At 42.7% G+C, this 17,902-nt stretch overlaps 1 protein-coding gene across 5 annotated transcripts in view; it reads right to left on the bottom strand.

Annotated features, from left to right (window-relative positions):
- Positions 1-17,902, bottom strand: part of HHIP (hedgehog interacting protein) — a 334,884-nt gene that overhangs the window by 291,753 nt on the left and 25,229 nt on the right. For all 5 annotated transcript variants that reach the window (XM_030191684.1, XM_030191688.1, XM_030191687.1 and 2 more), the window contains exon 2: positions 9,427-9,622. In XM_030191684.1, the coding sequence (XP_030047544.1) occupies positions 9,427-9,622 (196 nt within the window). The remainder of the gene's footprint in view (positions 1-9,426; positions 9,623-17,902) is intronic.

The following is a 17,902-nucleotide window of genomic DNA, read 5'->3' on the forward strand; positions in this document are numbered from 1 at the left end:
GACCACTAGAAAGTGAAAGGCAGTGGTGGTCAGTGATTCCCTTCTGAGAGGTACGGATGCATCCATCTGCCAACCAGACATAGTTTCCTGGGAGGTGTGCTGTCTGCCTGGTGCCAAGATTAGACACATTACAGAACGTTTGCTGAGACTCATCAACTCTACAGACTTTTATCCAATGCTGACCGTCCATGTTGGAAAGAATCATACTGCTGGGTACTACTCTCAATGAATCAAAAGTGACTCCTTGGCTCTTATAGAGAGGTTGAAGCAGACAGGTGTGCAGGTGGTGTTCTTGTCAAGCCTCCTATCCTGGAGATGAACGTGTGGCTGCACAGATGGTGTCATCAAGAGTATTTCGGCTTCCTGGATCATGGGATGATTTTCCAAGGGCTGCCGAGCACAGATGGTATCTCATCTATTAAAGAAGGGAAGAAGTGTCTTCAAGCAGGAGACTGGCTAACCTACTGAAAAGAGACTTAAACTAGAATTGTTAGGGCTGGGTGATCAAAGTCCCCAGGTAAGTAAAAGTCCTCAGATAAGTGAAACATTAAACATCTCTATAAAAATGGGGAAAAGGGTAATATCTAGAAAGCAGTGTATACTAACTCCTGTAGTATGGGAAATAAGGCTCTGGATCTGGAGGCTGTGATGGAAGATGATAATTTGAATTTAGTGGTGGTCACAGAGACATGGTTCACAAAGAACAATGACTGGGATATAGTTATATTGGGCTATAATCTATTCAGGAAGGACAGGTTAGGGAAAAAGGGAGGAGGAGTGGCATTATATGTTAAATATAATATTAAAGTGACAGAATTGAAGGACTTATTGAGTAATGAAGAGGTACTGTGGTTTAATCTGCAAAGAGGGAATGGAAACTATACTTTCATTGGTGTGATATGCAGGTGTACTTCGCAGGCAGAAGAAGTAGACACAGATTTAATTGAAGACATGCAAAATATAGATATGAAAAAGAAAGTACTACTAATAGGTGATTTAAATATGTCAGATGTTGATTGAGTCATCTTGTTTGCAGAGTTGTCTAGAAGTAGGGGGGATCCTGGATTCTCTACTGGGAGAACTGTTCCAGCAACTGGTAATGGAACCCACGTGGGGTGGGGCCCTACCAAACATAGGGGCTGATGCCTTTAAAACTTGCGGGATCTTCCTTCTGCTTGTGAAAGAAGACAAAACTTGCAGTTCAATCTGAAAAAACTGACAAGAAATCCTCTTCTCAAAACTTTCAATGCTAGCTACCCTTGGCCTGGAGAAAACTTTTCAACGTTAGCGCTCATCATTTCCTTCTGTGCATTGCAGTGCTTCCATCTGAGGATTGCAAAGGAATCCTTGCTGACCTATTGCCATCCATTTTAATACATTTCAATACAATTTGCGGACACTGTTACCACGCATGTTAACACCCACTTTTGAACCCTCTAAATTTGGCGCACAATAACATGTGCACGAACCCAGCGTTAAACGCATGTTTTCACTTGTGGTAGCTTTGGGCATCAGCCTCACAATGCATATGAATGGAGAAAGTGTTTCTGATTACAATTACAATTAAACTTATATTCCGCAAAGTACCAAATTTTGGATCAGTGCGGATTACAATATATAAAAAGTCAAAATGGTTAAATATTTTGAAACCCACCAGACAGGACTTAACAAAGATCTGGGTATTCTAGCCCATTATAAACCATGAAATTCTACTGCTTTGTCACCCTCTGATCACCATGCATATCTTCCTGTCCCTCATCCACTCAGCCCTCCCTGTCTCTCACCTAACCCACCCCTCCCTCATCCTTTCAGACTGTCACTGAAATACTTTGATGTTTCACTTATATATGCGTTACTTATCAAAATTTGCTTATTTCTGATCTGACAAAGAAGGGCTACCTTTGAAAGCTAATCAAAAAATCTATTGTTAGTCCAATAAAAAAGGTATCATCTTATTTTCTTTTCTATATTTTATTTCATTCTATTTCTATTGATTACTAATATATAAAAAGAAACTAGGACAAACCTAGGAAGGAACATTAACCAAAACTTGCATTAATTTAGCATAACCCCTATAAAAGGAGAAACAAAAATCCCTTAAATAAAAATGTATATATCTCTTCCATCAAATAGATACAAAGAAAAAAGATGGGTCTTTAATAACTTATGAAACGCCAGATAACCTGAAGTCTATCTCAATTTAGAAGGAAGAGAGTTCCAACACCAAGCAGAGATATAGGCAAATCCCACTACATGAATAGATTTGTACTTTACTTCTTTTTTAGAGTAGGGAACTGTAACAGACCATTATCCCTTGACCTAACAGAATGATCTGTTGTTCCAAAAAGCAACAGATTAACTAAATATTCCGGGGAAGAGCCATAGAATATTCTGTGCACTAAAGTGCATAATTTAAATTGGCAGCGGGCCTCTACTGGATGATCATCTGGCATTCAGTGATCACTGGATGGAGCGGTTTAATATTAAGATAGGTGTGGAGAGGGTTCATTCAAAAACGAAGGTTCTACACTTCAAAAAAACTAACTTTATTCAGATGAGGAATTACCTTAAGGAGTTGTTAAGCTAGATAGGAACATCTGGGAGAAATAGAAAAGAAGTGGGCAAAACTCAAAGGAGCTATTTTAAGGGCAACACATCTTTCTATAAGAAAAATAAATAAAAGTAAGAAAAAAAGAAAGCTCTTTCTATAAGGAAAGTAAATAGAAGTAAAAGAAAGCTGTATTTGCTCTCAAATCTAGTAGCTGAAAAGGTACGGAAAAGAGATAAGCTTTCATTAAATACAAGAGATCACAGAAAGAAGAAGACAGGCAACAATATCTGGAAAAGCTATGAGAAGATGGTAGAGCAATCAGGAGAGTAAATTTGCAAACGGAAGAAAAACAGCCAGTATGGTAAAATAGGGGGACAAGACTTTTTTTTTTTAGATATGTTAGTGATAGGAGGAAGTGCAAAAGTAGTAATGTGAGACTCAAGGAGAAATACACAGAAGCTAATAAGGTTAAGGTGGAATTGCTAAACAAATATTTATGTTCTGTTTCCACAGAAGACCAACACAAATAGGAATGGAAGTGTGGTAGAACTTGAACAATTTTCAGAAGACTATGTTCGTAATGGGGCTGGATGCCAAACATCTGAGGGGTACTGAAGGAATTTAGAGAGGTTCTAGAGGCTCTGCTGCCTGACCTTTTCAATGCTTCTCTACAGTCGGGAGAGGACCCGGAAGACTGGAGAATGACAGATATGGTCTCTCTCCACAAAAGCAGGCCTCTGTGGTAAATAAATTAATGGAAGCAGTTCTAAAACAGAGAAAAATGAGGTTTCTGAGCCAGCATGGTAGTGGAGTAGGGTATTTCTATCGGTAGGTTTACGAAACGGTAGTACAAAATAAGCAGGATTATTTAAAAGAGGCAATATAGACAGTTACATGATAACACCTTTTATCGTGCTCTATCAGAAGATCCTACGCCAGAATTAGCAAAGGAAGTACACCGGTTTTTGAGTGAAGCACATCAGAAGAACATTATCAATAGTAGACAATATAGATATTTAGATCATCAATTTCCGAGTGTGCCGAAAATATACTTTGTGCCAAAAATACATAAAGATTCTACCAACCCCCCGCGGCGCCCGATTGTTAATGGAAGAGGTTCGGTTCTTGAACCCTTGTCCTGATATCTAGACTTTTCACCTTAATAAAGAAGTTCTTAAGATCAAATCATATATTAGAGATTCTACATATTTGCTGCAGAAATTGAAATCTTTAGAGGTGCACACAAGGGAACAAATTACTCTAGTTACCTTAGATGTTGCAGCGTTATATACTAATATACCTCAGAGAGAAGCTATACAACTCATTAGGAACCAGCTATCAAAGATGCAATATTCCAATGAAAAGAGGAAATTTTTGAATACAATAGCGGAGAAAGTAATATTGAGTAATGATTTCACTTTTGAACACAAATACTTCTTGCAGACAAAAGGTGTAGCAATGGGGGCCACAGTTGCCCCCACATTAGCTAATTTATATTTGGCCCAATTTGAAAATAAATATGTGTATCAAAGTAATTTCATTTCACATATTAAACAGTGGGCCCGATATATAGACGATGTGCTGCTTATCTGGAATGGAGAAATTAGAATTTAGGAAGAATTTTTGATTCATTTAAATAGGTGTGATTCTAATATCAAGTTTGCAGTACACAGGAAACAGTCAAGTGGAATTTTTGGATGTACGTATTCAATGGAACAACAATATGTTAATTACTCAGGTATTTCATAAACCTACCGATAGAAATACCCTACTCCACTGCACGAGCCATCATCCGACTCCATCAAAAAATGGTATACCCATAGGGCAGTTCTTGCAAATCCGCAGAATTTGTCCCGAGAAACAGGATTTTATAGTACAAGCGGGACAGATGAAACAAAGATTTAAAGAGAGGGGATATCCAGGCAAAGTTGTGCATAAAGCGTTTAAAAGAACATGTGGAGGGGCATAATTGAACGAAAACGTCTATCTCCATGGGCGTTTATCTCCGAGAACGGGTCCGTGAAGGGGCGGACCGAACCTTATTTTCGCAAAAAATAGACGTCCATGTTTTATTCGACAATTTGTGAGCTGGGCGTTTTTGTTTTTCAGCGATAATGGAAAATGAAAGCGCCCAGCTCAAAAACGAATAAATCCAAGGCATTTGTTCGTGGGAGGGGCCAGGATTCGTAGTGCACTGGTCCCCCTCACATGCCAGGACAACAACCGGGCACCCTAGGGGGCACTTTTACAAAAATAAAAAAAAGGTAAAAGAGCTCCCAGGTGCATAGCACCCTTCCCTTGTGTGTTGAGCCCCCCAAATCCCCCTCAAAACCCACTGCCCACAAGTCTACACCATTACTATAGCCCTAAGGGGTGAAGGGGGGCACCTACATGTGGGTACAGTGGGTTTGGGGGGGGGGGTTGGACGACTAAGCATTAAGCAGCACAATTGTAACAGGTAGGGGGGGATGGGCCTGGGTCCACCTGCCTGAAGTCCATTGCATCCCCTAACAACTGCTCCAGGGACCTGCATACTGCTGCCAGGGAGGTGGGTATGACATTTGAGGGTGAAAATAAAAAGTTGTGAAACATCATTTTTTTGTGGTGGGAGGGGGTTAGTGACCACTGGGGGAGTCAGGGGAGGTCATCCCCGATTCCCTCTGGGGGTAATCTGGTCATTTAGGGCACTTTTTGGGGCCTTATTCGTGAAAAAACAGGGTCCAGGAAACGTGCCCTAAATTCTAGCTACAAACGCATACTTTTTTTCCATTATTGGCGAAAGGCACCCATCTCTGTTCGGGTGATAACCATGCCCCAGTCCTGCCTTCACCACGCCTCCGACATGCCCCCGTCAACTTTGTACGCTTCCGCGATGGAGTGCAGTTGAAAACGTCCAAGTTCGGCTTTCGATTATACCGCGTTATTCGTTTTTGTGAGATAAACGTCCATCTCCCGATTTAGGTCGGAACTTGGGCGTTTTTCTCGTTCGATTATAAGCAGGACAATGTGCAAAGACAGTAGTTGTTCGAGAAGGGCATAGAAATGAAAGATACTCGTCTTTCATGCATTTTACCCTTTGTAGTACAGTCTCATCAAGTTGTGCAAATTATAAGCAAGCATTGGGGAATACTAGGAGCACATAAAGTTTTTGAAGAACATCCTCGGTTCTCACATAAACGTGGTCAGAATTTGGGAGAAAGATTGAAGCAGCATAGATGCATAAAGGAGAATGCACAACGCGGCCATCATAAATGTAAGGGATTTACATATTGCATATATGCCATGGAGATCTGGAGTATAGAGATTCCCAACCAAAAGAGTCCGCGGCAGTACGAGCTATGGTCCTATACAGATTGTGAATCAGCCTATGTGATACACGCTATCAAATGTCCATGCAATTTACTTTATATTCGACAAACTGTAAAAAAAAAAGGTAAAACACAGAATAGCGCAGCATCTCACCAATATTAGATTATTAAAAACAGATACACCATTAGTGAAACATTGGCATAATCAACAACATAAAGTGGAAGATTTAAGATTCACTGTTTTGTTACAGATGGATTTAAGTAAAGGCAATGTTTTATATAGAATGATGCAAGCTGAACAGCGGTTACTACATGATTGGAAAACAGTGACTCCTACAAGGGTGGAGGAGTGGCCTAGTGGTGGACTTTGGTCCTGGGGAACTGAAGAACTGAGTTCAATTCCCACTTCAGGCACAGGCAGCTCCTTGTGACTCTGGGCAAGTCACTTAACCCTCCATTGCCCCATGCAAGCCACATTGAGCCTGCCATGAGTGGGAAAGCACATGGGGTAACCTATAAAAGGTAGCAATAGTGCAGAATGCCTCTGTTTTACTTTTCGCACATGTGAAGCTGCAGTACTGATGTCATTTCCGGCATTCTATGGAAGTGGCCATCTTGGCAAGAGCCCATAGTCGAGTGGATTTATGCTCACGGTGAGAATTATAATACTTAAAAACAATAATGTATAAATGTAAATTTAGGGATTAGTATTGACATCCATGTCTTGTTACTGTGTGTAGAATTGGAGCCCCTGAAGACGCCTTGTGCGAAACGCGCCGGGCATGGTCCAATTATGTGCGTGAGCGCTTGAATCAACAACGTTTTGTGCACGGTCCAACCATGTTTGAGAGTGCTTGAACCAACAACGTTTGTTTAAAGGATTGGATCTAATACATCTATAACACCTACGGAGTGTTGTATGAAGATACGACGGAGCTTTACCACACCGCTCATAAGGACACTATGATCGAAGGAAATTGCTTAAAACTCAGACGTATTAAATCAATGACAGAGACATTTGGATTTAAGAACTTTGGTCATACATTACAGGATTGCGAGTAATGAATTATACTATGTTCATGGAATGTTTAAGCAATCAGATGGTGATATTAGTGAGTAGAAGCGGTGCAGTTCAGCCCAGTCTATCATGGTATGAATGAAAGTATGAATGAGTGTACATTGTGACATTATAGATATTGTTGTTTATAATATGCAGAACAAGCAGTGAGTATTTATGTATAATAGCGATAAAGTTAATGAAAATTAGTAAGCTATAACAATAAATATGGGTACACTGATAACTTTAAGAGTGAGAACTGATACTTGAAGTAATATAATGAATATACATGAGATATACTGGCATACATTAGAAGCAGTGGGGGTGTAATTTTAAAAGGACCCACTTAGCTGTAGGTGCTAAGAACATGCATAACTGTTGGCATTTTAGTCTTTTTTTTTTGTTACATTTGTACCCTGCACTTTCCCACTCATGGCAGGCTCAATGCGGCTTACATGGGGCAATGGAGGGTTAAGTGACTTGTCCAGAGTCACAAGGAGCTGCCTGTGTCTGAAGTGGGAATCAAACTCAGTTCCTCAGTTCCCCAGGACCAAAGTCCACCACCGGCCCTTGCAGATCATCAATGTGGCCGCGCAGGCTTCTGCTTCTGTGAGAAACAGAAGCCTGTGCAGCCTTCTACATGGAATGTTGCTAGTGGCAGGCTCAATGTGGCTTACATGGGGCAATGGAGGGTTAAGTGACTTGCCCAGAGTCACAAGGAGCTGCCTGTGCCTGAAGTGAGAATTGAACTCAGTTCCCTAGGACCAGAGTCCACCACCCTAACCACTAGGCCACTCCTCCACTGGCCACACACACAAGTAGCATAAATGAACAAAATATGAACAGAAAGTGTCACTGGCATATGCTTGCACTGTGGACATGCAAAGGCAGAGAATTCGGCAGTGTGGATGGAGTCTGCACTTATACACGCAGATTGTAAAACCCCTTAATTTGCAGGCATGCAAAAACATGCACCAACATACATATGTGTTCCTGATTTTATAAACTAGGTGTATAATATGCATACCTTTATAAAATTACCCTCAGCATATGCAAATGTATCTCATGCCTGGCTTTGTGGTGGGCGGTTTTTGCCGGTCACCAGTTTCAGCTCCACTGCTATGTGGTTTGAGATCATTTAAGCATGTTCTGAGCTCCGGTTCCTGAAGACTCCCTGAGCAAAACATGAGTTCGTGTTGAGCCTAGAGCCTGAGTTTGGATAGTTTGGGCCGCGTCAGCCTCAACTGAGCACTGGGACTATGTATGGTTTCTAACTGAACCACCCCCATGGGACAGAGACATATGATGGATGTTTGAGACAACCCGTGACTGTGGAAAAGTTTGTTGCTGTTCTTAGGAGTGCTATGGCAAAGTTGATGTTATTCAAGGATAGATTTACAGCCAATTTGCTTCTGCAGTGATTGTTTGTGCAACACCTCAGGTTGTGGAAGGGGTCATCTTTGGGACTTGATGTACTGTATTTTGGACATTAGGGTTACTAGTTTGTGCATATGGAGGGTTGGTTCAAGGGACTACACAGTCACTTAGGGCCCTGTTTACTAAGACACACTATAGGCGTGCTAGCATTTTTAGCATGTGAGAAAAATTAGCGTGTACTAACGCTAGAGACACCCATAGCACACCTTAGTAAACAGGACCCTTAGGGGGTTGTTTACTAAAGCTTAGCTTAAGTTATCTGCAGCAGGGCCCATAGGAATAAAATGGGTCCTGCTGCAGATAACTCGAGCTAAGCTTTAGTAAACAGGGGAGTTAGTTTGCTGAGTTTGATTCCCACTTCAGGCACAGGCAGCTCTTTGTGACTCTGGGCAAGTCACTTAACCCTCCATTGCCCCATGTAAGCCGCATTGAGCCTGCCATGAGTGGGAAAGCGCAGGGTACAAATGTAACAAAAACAAAATAAACAAAATAAAAAAATTAATCAGATTCTATGAAGTTCTTTAATAAATTTAGTATATATTGTTGCCGACGTAATTGTAGGTAATTGGTTTGTGCTATATGAAAAATATTACCTTTTAGATTGGGAACCCAGTTTGTTTACTGTTATCATACAGGCATATTTATTAGGCATATTTTGAAAACTGACCAGCTTGCCGGGGAGGTGGGGGGGGGGGGGGAAGGGAGGAACCAAAGAACAGATCGAGTACCACTGACTTATGCAGCCATGACAAGCAGTGGACAGGAGGAGCAACCTAGTGGTTAGAGCAACAGGCTCAGAACTAGGGCTCAAATCCTGTTTCTGCCACTGACAGTCTGACGTTGGGTGAGTCCTTTCACCCTCCGTTGTACACTGCTCAGTTCTACTAGTTAGTATGAGCGGTATAGAAAGTTTTAAATAAACCATAAACTAGATTGTAAGCCCTCTGGTACAAGGAAATACCTACTATAACCCACCTGGATTTACTGTTGAAAAGGCATGAGTCAAAATAAAAAAAACAGCGGAACAGATAACTTTTAATCCTTGTACGCTAACATTCTGTTGCATTCCTTACCTGGTATGTGTCCTCTACAAGCATAATAGAAAGTTTTACAATAGTCTTTGCAGAGTGAGGGCAGGACTAATTCTCTTTCAGGTGCTTCCCCTCTCTCGGGAGAACGGAAGAGACTCTGAGCATGTGGGGAACAGTAGGCACACTTGATTTCTTCCAGCAGCTTCACACATTCAGTGTCATTGGTGGTAGAAAATACCTGCAAGTCAGAGATAAACACACAGCCTGATTTACTGTTCCACATACAAAGATTCTCTTGATGTAATTCAAGAAAGTCATAATAATTTAAGCACCATGAGTGCTCATTCAAGTGGTTCACAAGTGTGTGCGTCATCCTAAAAGTAGAGATGCTACATGCCATGTACTACCAGCAGTAATGAACATCACATATGAACGTAAGAACATAAGAGTAGCCATACTGGGTCAGTCCAATGGTCCATCTAACCCAGGATCCTGCTTCCAACAGTGGCCAATCCAGGTCACAAGTACCTGGCAGAATCCCAAATAGTCATCAACAAAAAAGTAGAGGGAACCATCCAAAAGTCAAAAACATACTAATGCTCCTCAAAACGTAAATCATATACAAAAAGGGAACAAACGATACTGTGGTGTAAGACAACAGGAGAGAAAAAAGGAGGAAAAAAGGAACCGTGGGGCATCAGATATGAATCAGTGGCCAAGCTATTAGGTCTCCTATAGCCCTTAGCTATTTCAAACCCTTGAGCCTACTACATAACATTGATCATTTGCTCACCGGAAACAAAACCTCCATATAGATGACATCACTACTTTATCTTTTTTTTTGTTACATTTGTACCCCGCACTTTCCCACTCATGGCAGGCTCAATGTGGCTTACATGGGGCAATGGAGGGTTAAGTGACTTGCCCAGAGTCACAAGGAGCTGCCTGTGCCTGAAGTGGGAATTGAACTCAGCTCCTCAGGCCCTTGTAGATCATCACCAATGTGGCCGCGCAGGCTTCTGCTTCTGTGAGTCTGACGTCCTGCACGTATCAGACTCACAGAAACAGAAGCCTGCGCAGCCTTCTACATGGAATGTTGCTAGCAACATTCCATGTAGAATCTCCAATAGTAGCAACATTCCATGTAGAATCTCCAGTAGTATCTATTTTATTTTTGTTACATTTGTACCCCGCGCTTTCCCACTCATGGCAGGCTCAATGCAACTTACACGGGGCAATGGAGGGTTAAGTGACTTGCCCAGAGTCACAAGGAGCTGCTTGTGCCTGAAGTGGGAATCGAACTCAGTTCCTCAGTTCCCCAGGACCAAAGGCCACCACCCTAACCACTAGGCCACTCCTCCACACCATCAATATCAATAATATATTGATATTATAGAAGGAAAAAGAAAATAAAATTTTTTAGGACATGTGGTGGGGCATAATCGAACGGTGCCAGCCAAATAGATGGCCGGCATCTATTTGGCCGGCGCCGCAAAGAGCAGTCCCGAACCGTATTATCGAAAAAGATGGCCAGCCATCTTTCGTTTCGATAATACAGTTGGGGCCAGCCAAATGTCAGAGATGGCTGGGTTTGAGATGGCCGGCATTGGTTTTCGCCGATAATGGAAACTAATGCCGGCGATCTCAAACCCAGCCAAATCTAAGGCATTTGGTCGTGGGAGGAGCCAGCATTTGTAGTGCACTGGTCCCCCTGATATGCCAGAACACCAACCAGGCACCCTAGGGGGCACTGCAGTGGACTTCAAAAAATAGCTCCCAGGTGTATAGCTCCCTTACCTTGGGTGCTGAGCCCTCCAAATCCCCCCCAAAACCCACTCCCCACAACTGTACACCACTACCATAGCCCTTAGGGATGAAGGGGGGCACCTACATATGGGTACAGTGGGTTTTGGGGGGTTTTGGAGGGCTTAACATTTACCACCACAAGTGTAACAGGTAGGGAGGGATGGGCCTGGGTCCACCTGCCTGAAGTGCACTGCACCCACTAAATACTGCTCCAGGGACCTGCATACTGCTGACAGGGAGCTGGGTATGACATTTCAGGCTGACATAGAGGCTGGCAAAAAATAATTTTTTTTTTGGGTGGGAGGGGGTTGTTGACCACTGGGGGAGTAAGGGGAGGTCATCCCCGATTCCCTCTGGTGGTCATTTGGTCAGTTGGGGCACCTTTTTTAAAGCTTGGTCCTGAAAAAAAGGGACCAAGAGTGAAGCTGGCGAAATGCTTGTCAGGGTCGGCTTTCTTTTTTCCATTATCGGGCGAAGCTGGCCATCTCATGAGCACGCCCCCGTCCCGCCTTCGCTACCCTACCGACACGTCCCCTTGAAGTTTGGCCGGCTCCGTGACGGAAAGCAGTTGGCGCCGACCAAAATCAGCTTTCGATTATACCGATTTGGCCGGGTTCAGGAGATCGCCGGCCATCTCCCGATTTGTGTCGGAAGATGGCCTGCGATCTTCGAAAATAAGCTGGCAAGTGCCATAACCCATTTTTAACAAGCTCTATGTTGGCAGATCCTGTTCTAAAACTCTTAGCGGAACTTCAGACGTCCTGACCTGGATGACTCAATTTTGATTTGCATGTTCTTTGTAAAATCTGTCACTAAGTCAATTCGTTCACGTTAAAACTCTATAGTAAATATTTAACAAATTTCTACTAAAACAAATGTGTGAAATAAACCAAAAAAAAACCACTGTGATATGATCCCAATCTATGTGTCCAAAAAGCTACCAATATATACACCAAATTGGATGTTGTGCTCTCAGTAAGAGAAACGTTTTCTTTTGCCTTCTGCAAGATATTTTCCAGCTGGAATGTGCTCGTTCATGAGCTGTTTCTTATTCATTGGTTTGGTTATGGAATAAGCTGCCTGCTGCAGTGATACCCATTAATGATCTTTTAAGTTTGCACAAGGCTGTAAAAACTCACTTGTTTTAACGAGTTTTGATGGACTATTTAATCGTTAAATTGGCAGAATTGTTTAATTGATTTTATGTTTGTGTGTACTGTGTTTGTATATATATTGTACTTTTATTATGAATGTAAACCATCCAGCTTATAATCGAACGAGAAAAACGCCCAAGTTCCGACCTAAATCGGGAGATGGACGTTTATCTCACAAAAACGAATAAAGCGGTATAATCGAAAGCCGATTTTTGGGCGTTTTCAACTGCACTCCGTCGCGGATGCGGACAAAGTTGATGGGGGCGTGTCAGAGGTGTGGCGAAGGCGGAACTGGGGCGTGGTTATCTGCCGAACAAAGATGGGCGCATTTCAGCGATAATGGGAAGAAAGTATGCGTTTTTAGCTAGAATTTAAGACACTTTTCCTGGACCCTGTTTTTTCACGAATAAGGCCCCAAAAAGTGCCCTAAATGACCAGATGACCACTGGAGGGAATCGGGGATGACCTCCCCTGACTCCCCTAACCCCCTCCCACCACAATAAAATGATGTTTCACACATTTTTATTTTCACCCTCAAATGTCATACCCAGCTCCCTGGCAGCAGTATGCAGGTCACTGGAGGAGTTGTTAGGGGGTGCAGTGGACTTCAGGCAGGTGGACCCAGGCCCATCCCCTCCTACCTGTTACAATTGTACTGCTTAATGCTTATTAGTCGTCCAACCCCCCCAAACCCACTGTACCCACATGTAGGTGCCCCCCTTCACCCCTTAGGGCTATAGTAATGGTGTAGACTTGTGGGCAGTGGGTTTTGAGGGGGCTTTGGGGGGCTCAACGCACAAGGGAAGGGTGCTATGCACCTGGGAGCTCTTTTACCTTTTTTTTTGTTTTTGTAAAAGTGCCCCCTAGGGTGCCCGGTTGATGTCCTGGCATGTGAGGGGGACCAGTGCACTACGAATCCTGGCCCCTCCCACGAATAAATGTCTTGGATTTATTCGTTTTTGAGCTGGGCGCTTTCATTTTCTATTATCGCTGAAAAACAAAAACGCCCAGCTCACACATTGTTGAATAAAACATGGGCGTCTATTTTTTTCGAAAATACGGTTCGGTCCGCCCCTTCACTGACCCGTTCTCGGAGATAAACGCCCATGGAGATAGGCGTTTTCGTTCAATTATGCCCCTCCATGTAACCCATTCTGGGAATGAACAGTAGAATGGGCTATAAATTTGAAAATATAAACATTTCAGGAAAAATGAAAACGAACCATTTCCTTTTATCTGCACATATCCCTAATAGCTGCTTCTGTTAATCACTTCTATAATTCTAGCAGATGTACATAGCATTGTAAAGAGATATGTAAGGTATGATTCCTTCTGCATGGGGATTCCAATCTGGTCAAACTAAAGTTCTAAACACTAATATATCACTATTAAAATATGTTATTATGGAGATTGTGTGTGCTTGATCTGATATGTCAGTTAAAACCATGAAGGACATGATTTGGAAGAACTAGAACCAAGTAGGTTACAGTGGAGATTAAATACTATACCTGAATGAAACTTGCTTTGAGCTACTAGAGAAAATGTAATGAGCTAAATCCAAACTTCCTTCCCTAAATCCAAAATCAAAACAAACAAACAAACATCCTTTGGCCTCTTAAAAGTCAATATAAAAAAAAAGGTAGGGTCCCATCCTTTCCTGTCAAATTATTGTAGTTCTTTTCTTCTTTCCTAATTTGTGGGATTTTTTTATTATTGTATACAGCCTAGATCTATCTGTTAGGTTAAGGCAGTATATCAAGTTTAATTTAATTAATAAATAAACAAGAAACCCTCCCTTGGTCAGCTAAGTACAGACCTATCTCTAATGTATGTTTCTTGTCTCAGCTAAACAAAAAGGCTTTTTTCTCCCAACTATTATCTCATGTAGAACACATATCTATTCTACATCCTCCTGAGGCAGGTTTTAGAATCCATCATACCACTGAAACGGTAGTGACAGTGCTTTTGAGTAATCTCTACTCATCTCTGGATGAGGGTCAGATTGTTCCTCTTGTCTCCCTAGACTTATCTGCAACCTTCAACCTGATTGACCACTCTCTCCTAATGACTAATCTCGGTTCATGACTCTTCCAATACCTGACCCAAGCTTTATTGTAGACATCAACTTTCTCCTTAAAAGAATAAGATAGAGCGAATTCAAGATGGCCGCCTAGAGCGAACGTGTGAAAGCAGTGCTCTCAGCGAGTTAGTCCTAGCCCTTCGCAATGCCTAAGCGAAGGGGCAAATCGGCCGGCACGGTGTCTTCTGGCCGTCAAGCAGTCCCGGTGACTGGACCTATGGACCTATTCATTCAGAACCAGCAAGGAAATGGGTCTGTGAGTGGCACGTTGGCGTTGGTCGGAGCAGTTGGAGGCCTTGAACCAGCGCCGGTGCTCGAGACAACTTTAAGTCCAGACCAGAGGACACCACCCCTGCAGCCGCAGCGTGCGAGCACCCCTTTGTTGGCGTCTACCACGGAAAAGTTGGTTAGACTCGAGACACCGGAACAGCTTGGGGTGAGCTCGGAGAGACCCACAATCGTGGAAGTTGGAGCCGCCGCGAAACAAACAACTATATTGACGGGGCAACTCTTGGCCACGGGAAGTGAGATAAGTACTCCTCTAAAAACTAGTTTACCTATGCAAATGTTTGCTTCATTAGAAACACCATCTGAAGTAACTCTTGAATCATTGTGGGCCTTGATTGCCTCTTTTGGGAAGGCTTTATGCCCCCAAATAAATCAACTAGAGTTAAAAGTTCAAACTTTAACCGAAGATACGATAAAATTAAAGAATGATGTAAAGTTATTAGATGAGAAAATACAGAATTTTGATCAAAAAGAAAAACAAGCTCAAGATATTCAAGCAACAACGGTTAAAGATTTGATGAACCTGCGCAGGAAAATTGAAGTGTTAGAAAACAATCAGAGAAGTAACAATCTTAGGTTCATTAACTTTCCAAGGATTAAAACAATGTCTCCTAAAGAAATGCTATTAAAATATATGAAAGATATACTTCAAGTTCCTGATGATGCAGTTCCTCCTTTTCTACAAGTATATTACTTGCTGGTGCAAACACCAGGCGAGCGTGAATCTTTAGAATCCCCCTTAGATGTGACAGCACTACCAGAGTCTTCGGATTCTGAAAAGGTTTTTCCTTCTACTCTGATTGCCACGGTGGTGCTGACACCTGACAAAGGATGGATAATGCAACTTTTCTTTAAAAACTAGCCGTTGAGCCCGTGTAAACGGGCTCATTTTGGAATGGGGGGGGGGTCCGAGCCCCCCCCCCCGAGGTCACCGCTGCTCCGCCCCCCCCCCCCCGGCCCGAGCACTGTCTGTTATTGAACTTACATCGCACCACGCAGACGCAGCAGGCACATCAGCAGAGCTGCCATCAGGACGGCCTTCCTTCTCTGCCTGTGTCCCGCCCTCGTGTGACGTAACGCGGCGAGGGCGGGACACAGGCAGAGAAGGAAGCCCGTCCCAACGGCAGCTTTGTCGATGTGCCTGCTGCGTCTACGTGGTGCGATGTAAGTTCAATAAGAAAGACAGTGCTTGGGCCGGGTGGAGAGGCGGCGGTGGCGGCGACTCCGGGTGGGGAGCGGTAGCAGTGACCTCGGGGGGGGGGGCGGAGCAGTTGCGAGTACATCTGCGGCATGCGCAGTAGAGACTTCCCGCTCTGTCCCGCCCCCCTCATCACGTATTGATGCAGGGGCGGGGCAGAGAGGGAAGTCTCTACTGCGCATTTGCGAGTGAGTACGACACTCGCCTTTTATATGTTTGATAGAAACAAAGACTTTTACGGATTAAAAATAAGAATATTTCCGGACTTGACAAAAGAGACCCAAAAAAGAAGACGTCAATTTCTTTTAAGTAGACCTGGAGTACAACAGCTGGGTGCTTCTTTCTTTCTGCATTACCCATGCAAATGCATAGTTAGACTACAATCCACTAAGTATATATTTTTTGAACCTAAGCATCTCACTGAATTTTTACTATCCAAGAGAATTGAAAGAGAAACTCAAGCGTCCTGAAAAGTAATATTTCTTGCCGCTTCACATTTTTTCGCTTTGTTTTTTCCTTTAATTATGATGTTAATTGAGCTTCAAATCTCCAAATCTGTAAATCTTGAATCGTATTTGTGGACTTTAGTGGTTTAAATATAAATAGGGGAATGATTCCGTTTGTTCTGTATTTACTCCCCTGCTATGTTATTATATTTTCTTTAAATGGATCTGCATTTAACTACTTTCTGTACAAGCGTGTTTGCTTGGATTGTAACTTTAAAAATTATAAATAAATAATTAAAAAAAAAAAAAAGACTAATCTCACTGAGATTGGATTGGGGGTGATTGACTGGCTCTCATTTCTTAATGGATGTACATTTTCGGCAGTTACCCCATCATCTTCCACCTTTTATCCTTTATCTTGTGAGGTCCCACAGGGCTCTATCTTATCTTCTCTGTTGTTTAATATTTGTCTAAGTCCGCTAGCTACCTTGATCCAGGAGAGGTGCAAAGAAAAGCTATGAGAATGGTACAGGATTTGCGTTACAAGATGTATGAGGAGAGACTTGCTGACCTGAACAAGTATACCCTGGAGGAAAGATACAGACGTTCAAGGTATTAATCCACAAACAAACCTTTTCCGTAGATGGGAAGGCAGTAGAACTAGAGGACATGAAATGAGATTGAAGGGGGGCAGACTCAAGAAAAATGTCAGGAAGTATTTCTCCACGGAGAGAGTGGTGGATACTTAGAATGCCCTCCCACGGGAGGTGGAGGAGATGAAAACAGTAACGGAATTCAAACATGCGTGGGATAAACATAAAGGAATCCTGTTCAGAAGAAATGGATCCCCAGAAGCTTATCCAAGATTGGGTGGCAGAGCCGGTGGTGGGAGGCGGGGCTGGTGGTTGGGAGGCAGGGCTAGTGCTGGGCAGACTTCTACGGTCTGTGCCCTGAAAATGGCAGATACAAATCAAGGTAAGATATACACAAAAAGTAGCACATATGAGATTATCTTGCTGGGCAGACTGGATGGACCATGCAGGTCTTTTTCTGCCGTCATCTACTATGTTTATTTATTTATTTATTTATTTGTTGCTTATATCCCACATTTTCCCACTCGTGCAGGCTCAATGTGGCTTACAGTAAATTAAATAAAAGTACAAACTTAAAGGTAATACAAGCATCTAACAGAGTGAACTAGATAGGGAAGGGGACAAGGATACATTAATCAACATTGCAAGTTGAGGGGTAAGTCTTAGCAAAGAGGAATGTCTTTAACAACTTCTTAAAAAGGCCGTGGTCTTCTTGAGTTTTGAGGTGATGAGGTAACATATTCCAGTGTTTGGGACTCCAGTAACGGAAGGACGAGGCAAAGAGTTTCTTGTACTTTACTCCCTTACAGTTCGGAAAGTGAAGATGGAGATAGGACCGAGCGGCAGGGTTGGCATTTCTAGGCGGAAGGTCAATCAAGGGGAGCATGTATTCCGGTGCAGTCCCATAGATGATTTTATGAGTTAGGGAGCAGATCTTAAAAGCAATTCGCTCA

Source organism: Microcaecilia unicolor, chromosome 2, assembly GCF_901765095.1.
Source record: "Microcaecilia unicolor chromosome 2, aMicUni1.1, whole genome shotgun sequence".
NCBI classification, from domain to species: domain Eukaryota; kingdom Metazoa; phylum Chordata; class Amphibia; order Gymnophiona; family Siphonopidae; genus Microcaecilia; species Microcaecilia unicolor.